This window comes from Pituophis catenifer, unplaced genomic scaffold (assembly GCF_029215685.1).
Source record: "Pituophis catenifer annectens isolate HBS135680 unplaced genomic scaffold, rPitCat1.0.hap2 SCAF_6, whole genome shotgun sequence".
Taxonomy (NCBI): Eukaryota; Metazoa; Chordata; class Lepidosauria; order Squamata; family Colubridae; genus Pituophis; species Pituophis catenifer.
In genome coordinates, this window is record NW_027256886.1 from 78,027,281 (window position 1) to 78,041,649 (window position 14,369).

Here is a 14,369-nt window from a genome sequence, read left to right on the forward strand (position 1 = left end):
ACAATGTAAAACTCTATACTCCACTTTTCTGTCCAGCATTGGGAGGGTTTATAAATCAATAATTTATCAATTAAAAATGAGATTCCTTAGGAATTAAGGTGAGGCTTTTCCCAATCAATTTCTCTCTCTTCTTCCTCAAATCTCTTTCCCATGGCTAGAATTATGCAAAATGAGAACAAATAAAAGCTTGTAAATTTTAGGACCCAGTGAAAAAAAGGCCCCAACCTATAGTTGAAGAGAACATTAAAATCTCGACGTGGAAAAGAAATTAAGAGACCGTTCCCACTGCTGTGAATAGATTAATTCGCACACAAAAGATGCCAAGAAAATTTGCCATTGAGTATGTTTATTTATGGATTCCTTTAAAAGGGGATAGAAGGACAACATATACAAAAATGACACAATTAAATTAGTGATTTGTTAACAAAAATCTTAAAGATAAATCTAAATCTGGATCAGTGCCACACAGCCAAGTGCCTAGGGTTATAGTGATAGCTAGGACTGTACAAAATGTTCCCTAGTATAGGAAATAGCTGGAAAACAACACTGCAGCTGGAAACTGGCCATGCAGTGGAAGGAGGAAAAATGTAAGGCAGGAAGGCTTGCATGTCAGAAGGGTGCAAATCATACAGAGCATCAGTGACCACTCACTGTATATTTAATATTGAAGTGCGGGAGAGCAACTACACTGGACAGTTTTCAGTCTGAAACAGGTTCCATGCTGCCTGTCACAGCAGGTATTTGCAAGAAAAGTTGTTCAATTACTACAAAGAAACTGCCATAAGGGACACTCTCTTTTTTTAGACAGACATCATATTAATATTGCACACTGCCATGGAAATAAAAGGAGTTATGTGGAAGTTGAAAGCTTTGCTTTTAGCCTTTCCATTCTGGCTGGAAGGAGGTCAACCATTTCTTTACTCAGTTCTAGCTCGGTTTCAATAGCTTGGGATGCATCTGGGTGCTTCTCACAATAATCTACTAGAAATGAGTAATATTCCAAGGAGGTCTGCATGTTCTCCAACTGCTTTTTGCCATCTGCCGTAATAAGCTTGCCATAAAGGCGTGCAATATGAAATTTGGCCACCATTGCCGGGCGCAGGACATCTTCCTCAAGTGTCTCTGGGAAGATCTTATCGGGGCTCCTCAGTGAATCTAAGAAGAGTTCATAGAACTTCATTGCCATCTGAGCAAGTGAATTTATTTTCTTTACGGTGTGGGAGTCAAGCTCTTCTAGTTTATTGCCAATGGCCACTTTTAAATCCATCATCTCATAATAGGTATCTGCCAATTCAAACTGAAGTTGCCTAGTAAGCAGCAGATAATACTGAGGATTTAAGCCCGAGTATAGTGGCTCCAGCATATCGACCCTACGCTTATGCATCTTGCAACGCCTCTCAAAATCGTCTTCAAAGAAAGCCAGCACTTTAAACAAAGCACTGTGGTCTTGGACAATCTCAATGTGATCAGTGACATACCCATCTACTTGAAAGAACTCTTTTGCTTCATTGACCGAGTTCTGACCTACTAGGAAGACTTCTCTGGCTTCTTTGAAGTCTAATGGAAACACACAACTCACTTTCTCTTCCATGGCCAAAATAGAATCACACAAATCACTAGTTCCGAAAAGAACAGCCTTCTTTCTTCCTTTTTCCTTCTCGTCCTCCTCTTTTTCCTGCTGGGCTTTCAGTTCCACTTGCCTGTCTGGATCCAGCTCCCCAATGTTGTCCTAAAATCAGCAGAATTCATTTTTTAAATAATGGCTTGGATGTCACAGAACTGATGAGTTAATTCCTTACATAAGAACAACTCTTAAGTTCTTAGTATGATAAAAACCACTCCAATTGTTTATAATTTCAATTAGACTAGTTCCAACATTTTTTTCTTTTTTCTCCTCCTCACAAGGAGTTTCCTATCTTTGGCAATTTGAAAGAATCTACAGCTAAGCTTTTCAACAATTCTCTATGTATTACAAACCAGTTTCTCAGACTTCACTTGAATTACCATACATTACAACTAAAATAGATGAATTAAAACTAGAATTATATCTAAAGGAAAGTCTCATAAAGCAGTGCACTTCACACTTGCAATTTATGTGAATATTTGTGAAATGCTGACGTATTCACATCTGCCAAGATACCTGGAAATGCATTTTGGAGTAGACTGACAGGTATTCATCCTGCCTGAAAATAAATTAACAGACCACTATGAACGAGTCCTGCTTAATGCCTGCTGATTTGGTTCTGACCCGATTCCACTGGAAGCCACAATTTATTTATTGTTGTATGTACTAGATATTCAAATATGATCCTTTTCCAATCTTTCAACAGAAATAATCCAAAACTCTTCTTTTATCTGACTTGGGAAACAAATCACAAAGGGAGCAGTTGTTGGCTACGCCTGCTATCAGGAGGTGCCAGGAAAACAGTCCAAGCAGTGTGAGTTAGTATGGTAAATGGTTGCATTACCATTCTGTACAAACATAGCCAATCCTTTAATAAGGTGGCAGTGGTTTGCTGCTTTAGATGCACATAGCACAGTTAAATAATTTTGCAGCCCTTTAGGTTCTGCATGAGGCTTCTTTTTCAATTTCTAGATGCATATTTAGACACAGAAACAGCCAAGTGTAATATTCCGTGAAGAAACTTGACTAATTATTAGGTGAAAGCAAAAATAATTTAAACCATCTCTTTAAACTCAAAAAGTAATAGAATGGGCAAAATCTACCCTCACACATTCGTATATTTTTCTTTTAACTGTACTCGATGCTGCCTTTTTTGTGCTTAATAGTTGATAGACACACAATTAAGAGTTTGTTACTGAAACAGAAGCCGATTATGTGTTTTTATACACCACACTTACATTTCTAGAACCTAACAACTAGCTCCTATCTTTGTAGATGTAGCAATTTGTGGCTTACAAGCATCAAAAACTGGCCCATAGTATCCCCATCTTAATGTCTGCCTGAGAAATTAGGCTTGGAACAAGCCCCTCAAGGAAACGCATAGGATTTCTTCTCCCACCCCCCTTTTTTTCTTTTTAAAAACCCCTAACATTCACTTCTGCTCCACTGATATCTCATCCCACAGCGAACAGTTTTTTTGTAATGTCGTCTGCTGCTGCGTGGGGACGGGGAAAGAGTTTTGAATGAGATGTTTGTACTATGCTTAATGGCAGGAGTAAAGTAATATGCATGTAAGATATGAGAATAGCTTCATATATGAGAAAAAATGAATTCTACATTCACATTTTTGCCCCTTTGTCCTGATCCACCATTGGTACAGAACTGCTACCGAAAATTAGTCTTAAAGTAACGTAGGGCTGGATGAAATAGGCTCCCTTTCTTAAGGCTTCAGTTTCAGTAGATGTGTCATTATTTAGGGTTATAGTTACAATAGTAAACAGCAACAAATCACAGTTATTTGCATATATTCCCTTGCATACCTCAAGCAGCTTTCGGGCCTCCTGTAACAGGTTCAAACAGTATTTAATCCAACATCTCGCAATTTCAGCTTTTTTCTGTCGAAGATCTTGCTGGTCTTGTTCTGATTCGTCTGATTTTTAAAAATAAGGCATATGTTAAGCTAGCCCCCAGCTAGACCTGGAAGAGTTTTCTCAAGAAAAGAACAAGTTATCATTTCAAGATTCCAATTTTCATTCTTATTAGCTATGTAATAAAGAAAGGCTGATTATGTAGCCAAAATCTGATTCTGAAGTTATTCCATGTACTAATATTGATCAATTTCATGACACTTCCTTGGCTCTGCTAATTTCCATTTGGGAAAGGCAGGATATAAACACAATTTAGAAGTGAAACACAGTTTTCCTAATAGGATTAAAATAATTTAAATCAATTTCTATATCAACCCTCCAAGTAAAATAAATAAATAAAAGGAGCAGAGTATATTGCAAACATAAATTATACTGACAAAGGAACCTATCAAATGTTTTCTTCCTTCCTTCTGCCTAAAGGCAAAATAGCAAAGCCATTTCCCCCCTTAGCATTAGCATGGCAGTAGCCTAAATCTACGCCAAAACCTTCACAATGATATAAGCATAACGTTGAAAATAAAGTCTTATTTGGAGTACTTATAACCAACCTTCTCAATGTACCTGAACATTTAAAATAATGTAAAAATTATTAGGGATAGCCAAAAGCATATACAGTATAAGTTTCCCCTTACCTCAGACACTATCCTGTTACTTAATCTCTGGGCCATGGAAGATTTCAGAGGAAATGGCCGCTACAAGAGTAGGTCTGGCTCATGGTGAAATTTCCTCTCAAGCTGCTACTCTTCCCTCTGACCGTTTTTACTCCTACTGGCTGATGCAAGAGAAACAGTAGGGGCAAAAACATTTATAAGCTATCCGTAGAAATTCTAGCTTGGTAAAAGGAAAGAGGTATTTTTATTTTTATTTTCTGAACTGAAGCCTCGTTTTAATCTTACAAAAATCAACTGGATAGTGAAACTGATTGGATTACAGGCAGGGATGAAGGGGAACAATGGCTGAAGTCATGAAAAGAAAAAAAGGCATTTAGCATCGACGCTAAGCCAAAATCAATATCACCCCAGTTGAAACTGGAATGAGGTTACTTACTGTCTTCTGCAGATGGCATGTGTCCAGCTTGGCCAATGATGACACTGGCAGCTGCTAAACAATGCCTGGATTCCATGAAACATTGCTGTAGGGAGACAATAGAACAGTGATTGTTTCTGGACCATAATACGCTCCTAGATTTCATTTAATTGTAAAACACTTAAATGTTAGCTTTCTGAAACTAGATGACCTACTATGTGGCTTGACCTTATAGCACCTAGCGCTGAAAAACCAGACAGCAAATAAAATTTTGCCTGCATAAAAACTGTTCCAAAAGAGAATATAATTCAAAAATGAAAAAGTACGATTGTCACCACCAATCTTTTGCTACTTAGATGTTATTGAGTATAACTTATATAACTTTCACTTATATAAAAGCCAGAGACTCTAAAAAGCCACAGCACTTTTGCCAAATATCTTTATCATGGTCTTTGATTAGTCTTTGACCAGCCTTTATAATAAAAAATACAGAAAGAAAGAATGGTTTAATACAACAATCAGATCTTAAGGGAAAACATAATGAGAGAATAAAACATGTCTAATTAAAAAGTTTTGCACAGCTGTTTGACCTGGTAAAAAAAATTGGCCACCTAATTTGTAAGTGTCCCTTAAAAATAATACACACAATCTGCCTCTTATTTGGAAATGGTGCAATCAAAGCATGTCTTGGGGCATCCTAGAAGGGGCACCATATGTGAATGTGGGCAACTTGCAGTAGTTTTTGTAAAGGGAAGTGTATATAACAGTATACTATTGGAAGACTATTATTTCATCTCCATCAGTAAGAATTAAATCCTCTAGTTCCCTTCTCTACCTTTTGGGAGATAAAACATGCTTCCCGAATCCTAAAATTTAAGATAATTTCTGCAGCAATATTTTACTGATCTGTGTGTAAGGGTATGTGGACATAAATATGTGCATCTACTTTATATCGTAGTCTTAAAATAAAACTTGCTATACAGACATATCCTTTAATATTTGTCAATTTAACAGTAAGCAAGTGTGCCCTCTGTCATTTCCAAAAGGAAATATAATTATTATAATAGGGTATAATATAAGAAAGATAAATTATCTATTATTGCATATATTCACAGCGGCACGGATAGCCTTTGCTCAAAAGTGGAAAGAGAAAGATACCCCAACTGAAGAGGAAATATTACTAAAAATTCTTAACTGTGCAGAAATGGACAGACTTACCTTAGAGCTCAAGGATAAGTGTGAAACACAGTACTATATAATCTGGATTTTTTTTTACAAATGGCTAGACAAAAGGAGGATAGCCGAGACAAGGGTGTAGTGTTGGATGAGAAATATATATGGTATGACAGATAAATATGTATGTAAATTGCATAAATAGGTACAGGTATAGATTAATAGACAAGTATGTATAATTGTGTAGAAATATGATATAGTTTGTTAGTATGATGTTATGTATAAATAACGTTTAAGGTTAAAGAATTATAATATTAACGTTAACATAATTTGTATTAGTTTAAAGTGCTGAAAGGTATTTAGAACCAGTGATGTCATATCTATGGCCGATGTTTTTAATTTTGAATGATTAATTTTTAAAAATTAAAAAAAAGTGTGCCCAAGGAAACTCCTTTTCAACAAATAAAAATAAATAAAACAGTGTCAAACTTACTTTCATAGCTACTTTTACTGAATATGTCTAATTATTATGCATTACTGGTCCAGTTTTGATCAAATGTAGGAAAACAAGTTATATAACTGGAAATCAATGTCAGAGCTATTTGTATGACAAAATAATTTTAATAGCAATCCAGTTCAACCAGGTGAGTCCATACTGAATCTCATGCCTGCCAATAAGCATCATCCTTTTAATATTTTGATTTAACAAATAAGTTACACAGAAGAAAACATTGAAATAATTACCTTGGTGAGATAATATTGAGATAAAATGGCTGCATTGAGAGCCCATTCTATTGGGTAGTAGCCACTATACTCAAGCTGCCGTTTGAGAGTGGTGTGGCAATATTGTGCAGCTTTCTCAGTCATTTCCAGGTGTTGGTAGACTTGGGCCAGATAATACAGTGTATGAGTATAGACTTTCTCAAACCTGGAGAAACAATGGCTTAGTTTTAATGATACAAAATAAACTCTTTCACCAATTTCCATTTTATGCTTTAGTTCAGGGGTCTCCAACCTTGGCAACTTTAAGACTTGTGGACTTCAACTCCCAGAACTCTGGAAGTTGAAGTCCACAAGTCTTAAAGTTGCCAAGGTTGGAAACTCCTGTTTTAGCTCACCCACCTTTTTGAACGCTCTTGGTCTGAGAGTTTCTCTTCTATCATGAAGTGCTCGCTGGAATCAAGTGGAGGATTCCCATTCTGCAAAACATAGCATGTGCTGAAAGTAACATATATAGCAAACTTGTGCTCACTCTGCTGGCTGCATTTGGGTACTACGGCCAAACTTTTTAGAACTAGGAAACACTCTAAGGCAGGGGTGTCAAACTCAAGGCCTGGGGGCTGGATCAGGCCCATGGAGTGCTTAGATCTGGCCCGTGGGACAGCGTTAACAGCGAAGGACCGGCCTGTAGTGCCCCTGTCAGTGAAAATGGAGCTTGGGAGGGCTGCCCGCAGCCCACCCAAGCTCCATTTTTCCTGGCAGAGGGTTGCAGGAGGCTGTTGCAGCCCAAAAAGGAGCTCAGGAGCCCGTTTTCGCTGGCAGAGCACTCAGGCCACCACAGGTGCCTCGACACAAGTGACGTCGAGCTGGCCGTGCTTACCCCAGCCCCCGAGGTCGAACACAACCCTAATGCGGCCCTCAATGAAATTGAGTTTGACACCCCTGTTCTAAGGAATCACTCCAAATGTATAAACAAAATGAAATAGCAGAAATTAAAGGCAATTCAATTGTTTCTCTTCAGGAGAAACAAATTATTTCAATTTATGACTGCCAATCTCAAATTCATGACCCTGGGCAGCTAACAATAGTTAAGGGCACTAATCAAAACACAAAGCAATTAAAAAAAAAAGATAAAAACAACACTGGCTCTGCTACACATCCAGATCACTGAGCTTTATTGCATAGCATATTCTGTTAGCCACTTGGGTTTAACATACGGTATATTCCGTTTTCCTTATTCCAACAAAGGAGAACTGATAGAAAGGTAACATTTTTAAACTGAGGACAAGTAATCTAGCACCCAGAGATACCAATATGCACATGACCTTTTCTGCCCTTAAGTACTTAAGGCAATAAAAATAACTAACTTAAAAATTAGTGTACTTAAAAGCAAAACATTAACATCAAGCATAATCTTGTTTACAAGAATTCCTTCTAGATCGCACATAATCTACAGGCTTAAAAAAAAGTTGGGTTGCTACATTCCAGTATTTTACAGGTAGTCCTCAACTTACAACCATAATTGAACCCAAAATTTCCATTGTTAAGCTAGACAGTTTTAAGTGAGTTTTGCCCCATTTTATGACCTTCCTTGCAACAGTTGTTAAGTGAATCACTGTAATTAAGTTAGTACCAAGGTTGTAAAATGAATGTGGCTTCCCCACTGACTTTGCTTGTCAGGTCGCAAAAGATGATCACATGATGCCAGGACACTGTAACGTCATAAATATGAGTCAGTTGTCAAATGTCTGAATTTTGATCACATACTATGGGGATGTTGCATAGGTTGTAAGTGTGAAAAACAATCATAAGTCACTTTTTTCAAAGCCACTGTAACTTTGAACAGTCACTAAATGAACTGTTGTTAAGTCGAGGATTATCGAGGACTGTTGTTAAGTTGTTAAGTCAAGGACTATCTCTACTAGTGAGTTGAGTAACAACCGCTTAGGAGAGGCCAAAAGCCCTACTAAGCAGGTATATACAAAAGTATGAAGGCTATTGCTTAATGCATTGTAAGCCACCCTGAGTCTCCAGAGAAGGGTGGCATATAAATCGAACCAATAAATAAATAAATAAATAAACAAATAAAATTGGTATTAAAGTACATGGCTTGGTCATCCACCAGAATGAAAGGCAGGCCGAACACTTGTAAATCAAAAAACAGAAAGGACCAAATGGAATACTTTTTTAACCTCTACTAGGGAGCATCCAATCAGATATGATCTTGTAGAACTTGGATACACTTCTATGCAGTGGAATGACATAAAGATAACAGATTTGGTATGGAAAAGACCACTAATGAGTAAACTCAAGTAAAAGATGAAGTCTGGCAGAGAACCTATTAAAACAGTAGTCGAAGAATTGGTGTGTCTTCTAGTTGAAAGAAAATTCAGTTACATAAGACCTGAACAATAACACAAACCAAGTGAAATATTTTCTACATTCATATGCATTCATTCACCAATTTTCTGCTATAATTCATGCTATAATATGTCTGAAAATGTCTCCTGGGGTACACTTCCATATATAAATAGAGCCAAAGATGGCTATAACAATAGGTCCATTGTGCTAATTTAACAATATAACAAAATCAACTGATTGTAATGCATGGTGAGACTGGCCCATTACAAAATGCTTTATAAAAAAACAATGAAATTTGATTGTTCTTTGTAGCATTATAGCCACACAACAATACTCTTACTAGAATATTTCAATACAGTTAGTAAAACTTACAGAAGTAATGGTAAGATTGTTTTGGAAATGCTTTAATAGCTAAAATGTTTAAAATGTTAATACAATTTAATGTTGCAACTATGCTAATATTTTATGCATTTTTGCACTGATGCTTAAATGCCAAGAATTTTTTGCAACTGCAACATTGGTACCTCAGCTAGGCTTAGCTATTGATTTTCAAAAGAATGACACGAGGAAAACGTTTAAAAATCTTTGTGTACATTTTCTCAGAAAACTCAATCATCCACATAAATATCCAAGGAATACCACAAAATCATGAAGTACATTGATTCACGTATTACCTCTTTCATGTACCGATTATATAAAGCCTCTGCGGATTCCAGATAAGTCTGTGCTGTTTTAATGTCATTTCTTTCTGACCAGAGGATACCCAGATTATTCTACAAAACATGAGGAACAAGTGGGTTATTTTTTAAAATGACAAATGACAGATAACCTAAACCTGAAATTACATAGGAGTGATATGGGGTCATTTCAGAAATAAATACTATATGAACTGCACTAAGCAGAAATACTAGAATCATTTCAAATACTGGAAACATTTCATGCTTTATTCAGGGGCAACTCCTAAAACACAAACTGTATTCAATGTCAATGTTACCTACTAGGAGCAGTAAAAAATGATCTAAAATATTGCATCAGATATTCTTTTCAATTCTATAATTTTAAGGAAAATATTGGGTAGCTGAAGGCGTAATTCAAACAGGACGTTACTAACAATGGTTCCTATTGCTCAATGTTATTTGGCAGGAAATACCAAAATAAAGGAATTTTTAATTATGTAATGCATAAAATTCCTGACTGCCCAGAGTGATCCAGTGAATAACAGGCATTCAACTCTGCCTTCAACAGCACACGATATTCCTAAACTGCAGATGGAAATGATGGTCGCTTCCAACGGAGCAGTATGTATTAGTTCCCTTACTGCCAGTCTACTGCTGGATAGAACAGCTGAAATTCCTTGATGATTTAACACAAACTCAGAATTGATGACAGCAGAGAGACACAGCACGCTGGGGGGGGGGGGGGGAATGTTACCATTCTCTCCCCCCAACCCCCCAAAACCCTTATATTGCCTAGAATAGATATTTCTTTTGCAGGCTTCCAGTATGAAGTAGGAAAAAATCATTCTAAATGGTAAAGTTCTTATTCTGATTTGTGAAAGATGCAAAGGAGCCAACCCCTTTCACTGGGTCTCTTATTAGCCAATTCCAAAGCTCCATCCCCACAGGGTAGCCACTTTGAGGAATTGGTCAAGGCAATACTGCTGTCTGATCAAAGCTTGCAACAGATCACTAAACGGTGGGTGAAAATAATGCGTCTGTCAACACTGAAACACCATCCACACTGCAATATTCTGCTTTTACCAGCTCATGCAGACTGAAGTTTTATTATTACCCAACTCTCAGAACTTTGCATCACTGTCCAGCCTGGCCTTTTGTCAACTATTTTTTAGTACTCGAAAATACATACAACAAACACGTAAGAGCCAAGCCAACCTAGCGTCTTCAACATGGAACACACTCCTCCAAATAGGCCTTCTGACTCCAAAAACTCACTCATCATTGGGAAATTCTGGGAGTTAGTCAATACATGTAAAAAAAAGCAGCCCAAAAGTTCCTGGGTCCGAGCTGGCTGGCTAAGGCTTGCAGAACTGCAATACCTCCATGCAAAAATGCAAGAACGCAAAAGTCTGCAGAATGCAATAAAGGTAAAAGTTCCCCTTGCACATATGTGTTAGTCGTTCCTGACTCTAGGGGGCAGAGTTCATCTCCGTTTCTAAACCGAAGAGCCAGCGCTGTCTGAAGACATCTCCGTGGTCATGTGGCCGGCAAGACTAAACGCCAAAGGCGCACGAATGCTATTATCTTCCCACCAAAGGTGGTCCCTATTTTCCTACTTGCATTTTTTACCTGCTTTCGAACTGCTAGGTTGGCAGAAGCTGAGACAAAGTTACTTGGCCCTAGGGATTCAAAAAGCTGAACTGCTGACTTTTCCATCGGCAAGCTCAGCGTCTTAGCCAGTGAGCCACCACGTCCTTTGCAGAATGCAATACCTCCATGCAAGAATGCAAGGAGTTGCAGAATGCCAATACCTCCATGCAAGGAGTTGCAGAATGCAATACCTCCATGCAAAAATGCAAGAAGTTGCAGAATGCAATACCTCCATGCAAAAATGCAAGAAGTTGCAGAATGCAATACCTCCATGCAAAAACTCAAGAAGTTTATTTATTTATTTAATTTCTATACCGCCCTTCTCCCGAAGGACTCAGGGCGGTGAACAGATTAAGATTTCATATACATATAATATATATATATATATATATATATATATATATATATATATACATATATATATATATATATATATATATATATATATATATATATATATACATATAATATATATATATATATATATATATATATATATATATATATATATATATATATATATATATATATATATATATATATAACAGTAAATAATAAATTGAGTCAACTTGGTGTATCTGCTAAGATCTTGGCATAGAATTTAGATGTTTATGCTAGCCCTGCTTGTTGAAACAGAAAGGTCTTCAGGGCACGTCGGAAAGTGGGAAGATCTGGGATTATTCGTATTCCAGGGGGTATTTGGTTCCAAAGAAGTTGCAGAATGCAATACCTCCATGCAAAAATGCAAGACTGCAAGCAGTTGCAGAATGCCAATACTTCCATCCTCGTCTGAACTGTATATCGGATGCATCTGCTCCGACTACAATTCTCTCCCCCCCCCCACCCCACATCCTAGCATCCTCTTCCCCAAATGAAGCAACGCCGCAGGAGCTTTGTCCTATCCGCCTCTCCCTTTCCCCCCCCCCTCCCTCCGGTGCTGCCGATGCCTTGTCGGCCTCCTCCGGGCGACGCTTCCATCCGCTCCAGGCTCCTGCTGGGTGTGGGGGCATGGAGGGTGTCCTTCCCGCACCTGGGCCTGGATGTAGAGGGAGACGCAGTCGCGGGAGAGGCGGTGCCGCTCCAGCAGCTGCAGGCACTTGGCCAGGTGTTCCTCGCCGGCCGAGCACTCCTGGGTGTCGGTGTGGTTCACCCCCAGCTCATATTCGACCGCGGCCAGTCGCACGGCGCTTAGCCGCTGCTCGCCCTCGGACTCCGACTCCGCCGCCTCCTCCTCGCCAGGGCCGCGAGCGCCTTCGGCCTCCCCGGCGCCCAGCAGCTGCTTGAGGCCTTCGAGCAGCTCCCGCGCGCTGTACTTGGAGCGGTAAGGCTCGTTGTCCGGGTCCTTCTTGGACTCCACGTAGGAGAGGTTGAGGGCGCTGCGGAAAGTTTCGCACAGCGAGGCCCACTCGGACGCCTCAGCTGCCGCCATTTGCCCGCTTGGCGCTGCTGCTCGGAGATGCTGCTCGGCTTGGCGTCGCCCGACGGACGCTCCCCCGCCCGGGTCTCTCTCTAATAGTCCGCATGCGCGGAGAGAGATACGCGCGTTCCCTGACGCGGCTGTCTTCTCGCAGTCAAAATGGAACCTCCGCCCGCCGCCAGAGGAAGTTGCTCGTGGCAACGGTCGCTAGGCAACCTCGGACTCTATGAGAGAAATACCTTCGTTCAAGGGTCTCATCTAGAACAGGCGTCTCCAACCTTGGCCAAGGTTGGAGACCCCTGCTCCAGTGGACTTCTACTTTTTCAAGTGGTGCTCAAATGGAGGCATCTTCCAGGGGGGCATTTGGGCCTTGATTGCATCTTCAATTATCACTGGATTTTGTTAGTTTAATTTTAATTTGCTCGCAGGTTCCCTCCAGTCCTCAGGTCCAGGGACATGGCTGTCTTTGATTCCATCAACCATGGTATCCTTCTAGTGACTGAGAAACACAGTATAGTGGCGTACTTCCTTGCTCTAAACTGGTTCTGGTTCCCTCCAGTCCTCAGGTCCAGGGATATGGCTGAGCATGTACCTTTTTTGACACCAAAAGGGACAGGGGTTTCGCCATTGATTTTTTCCCCCATGTTCCTTTCGACTTCCCTGCTATAAACTGTAGTCCTAGCTTTTCTTTTGGGGTTTCCCATCCGGGTATTAATCTGCTCGGACTCTAGTTAGCTTTTTTTCAAGTTAGCTTTCACTTATATAACAAGAGTTACAGAGTTGGAAGGGACCTTGGAGGTCTTCTAGTCCAACCCCCTGCTCAAGCAAGAAGCCTATATTGTTTCAAACAGTCTCTTCTTAAAAACTTCCAGTGTTGGAGCATTCATAACTTCCGGAGGAAAGTTGTTCCACTGATTAAATTGTTCTCACTGTCAGGAAATTTCTCCCTTCGTTCTAGGTTGCTTCTCTCCTTAATTAGTTTCCATCCATCACTTCTTGTTTTGCTTTCTGCTGTTTTGGAAAATAGGTTGACCCCTCTTTCAAATATTGGATGATTGCTAAAGTCACCCCTTGTCCATTTCACTAGATTAGATGTGCCCAATTCCTGCAACCGTTCTTCGTATGTTTTAGCCTCCTGCCCCCTAATCATTCTTTGTTGCTCTTCTCTGCACTCTTTCCAGCGTCTCAACATCTTTTTTTATATTGTGACCAAAATTAGATGCAGCATTCCAAGTATGGTCTTGCCAAGGCATTATAAAACGGGCATTAAGACTTCACATGATCTTGATTCTACCTTTCTATTTTTTTTTTTTTTTTTGGCTTTAATTTATATGCCACCCTTCTCCGGAGACTCAGGACGGCTTACAATGCGTTAAGTAATAGCCTTCATACTTTTGTATATTTATACAAAGTCAGCTTATTGCCCCCACCATCTGGGTCCTCATTTCACCTACCTTTGAAAGGATGGAAGGCTGAGTCAACATTGAGCCTGGTGAGATTTGAACTTGCAGTAATTGCAAGCAGCAGATCTTAATAACAGTGCTTAGTCCACTGTACTACAGGCTCTTAATGCAGCCTAGTTCCACATACCGGTAGTTTACAAATCACTTCGACCTCTAGCTGAAGAACCCTGGGAAACTATAATTCTACAAAGAAAATAAGCAGCACAGACTCCCCCAATTTCAATTTTCATTATTTTAAAATTAAATTCATTATTGAAATTATCCAACTTTTTCCTCACTCAAAACCATGGTAGGTTTCCCAACGGTGCGGTGCTTTTTTAATATTACATA

At 39.3% G+C, this 14,369-nt stretch overlaps 1 protein-coding gene across 1 annotated transcript; it reads right to left on the reverse strand.

Annotated features, from left to right (window-relative positions):
• Positions 1 to 338: 338 nt before the first annotated feature.
• On the reverse strand, positions 339 to 12,625 carry KIFBP (kinesin family binding protein). Its single transcript, XM_070945891.1, has 7 exons — positions 12,190 to 12,625; positions 9,507 to 9,605; positions 6,874 to 6,950; positions 6,496 to 6,679; positions 4,600 to 4,684; positions 3,445 to 3,554; positions 339 to 1,729 (listed from the first exon to the last, which is right to left on the reverse strand). Exons 1-7 carry the CDS (start codon positions 12,586 to 12,588, stop codon positions 851 to 853), a joined length of 1,833 nt encoding a protein of 610 aa, XP_070801992.1. The 5' UTR covers positions 12,589 to 12,625; the 3' UTR covers positions 339 to 850.
• Between the last annotated feature and the right edge of the window lie 1,744 nt (positions 12,626 to 14,369).

What these genes read in the sequence shown, in the direction of transcription:
- KIFBP (XM_070945891.1), bottom strand. Translation starts at nt 12,588, where the DNA reads ATGGCGGCAGCTGAGGCGTCCGAGTGGGCCTCGCTGTGCGAAACTTTC. An exon ending in CCCTCTACATCCAGGCCCAG is followed by an intron (nt 9,606 to 12,189) that starts GTGCGGGAAGGA and finishes CATGTTTTGTAG; the next exon opens with AATAATCTGGGTATCCTCTG. An exon ending in CTCAATATTATCTCACCAAG is followed by an intron (nt 4,685 to 6,495) that starts GTAATTATTTCA and finishes GTCTCCCTACAG; the next exon opens with CAATGTTTCATGGAATCCAG.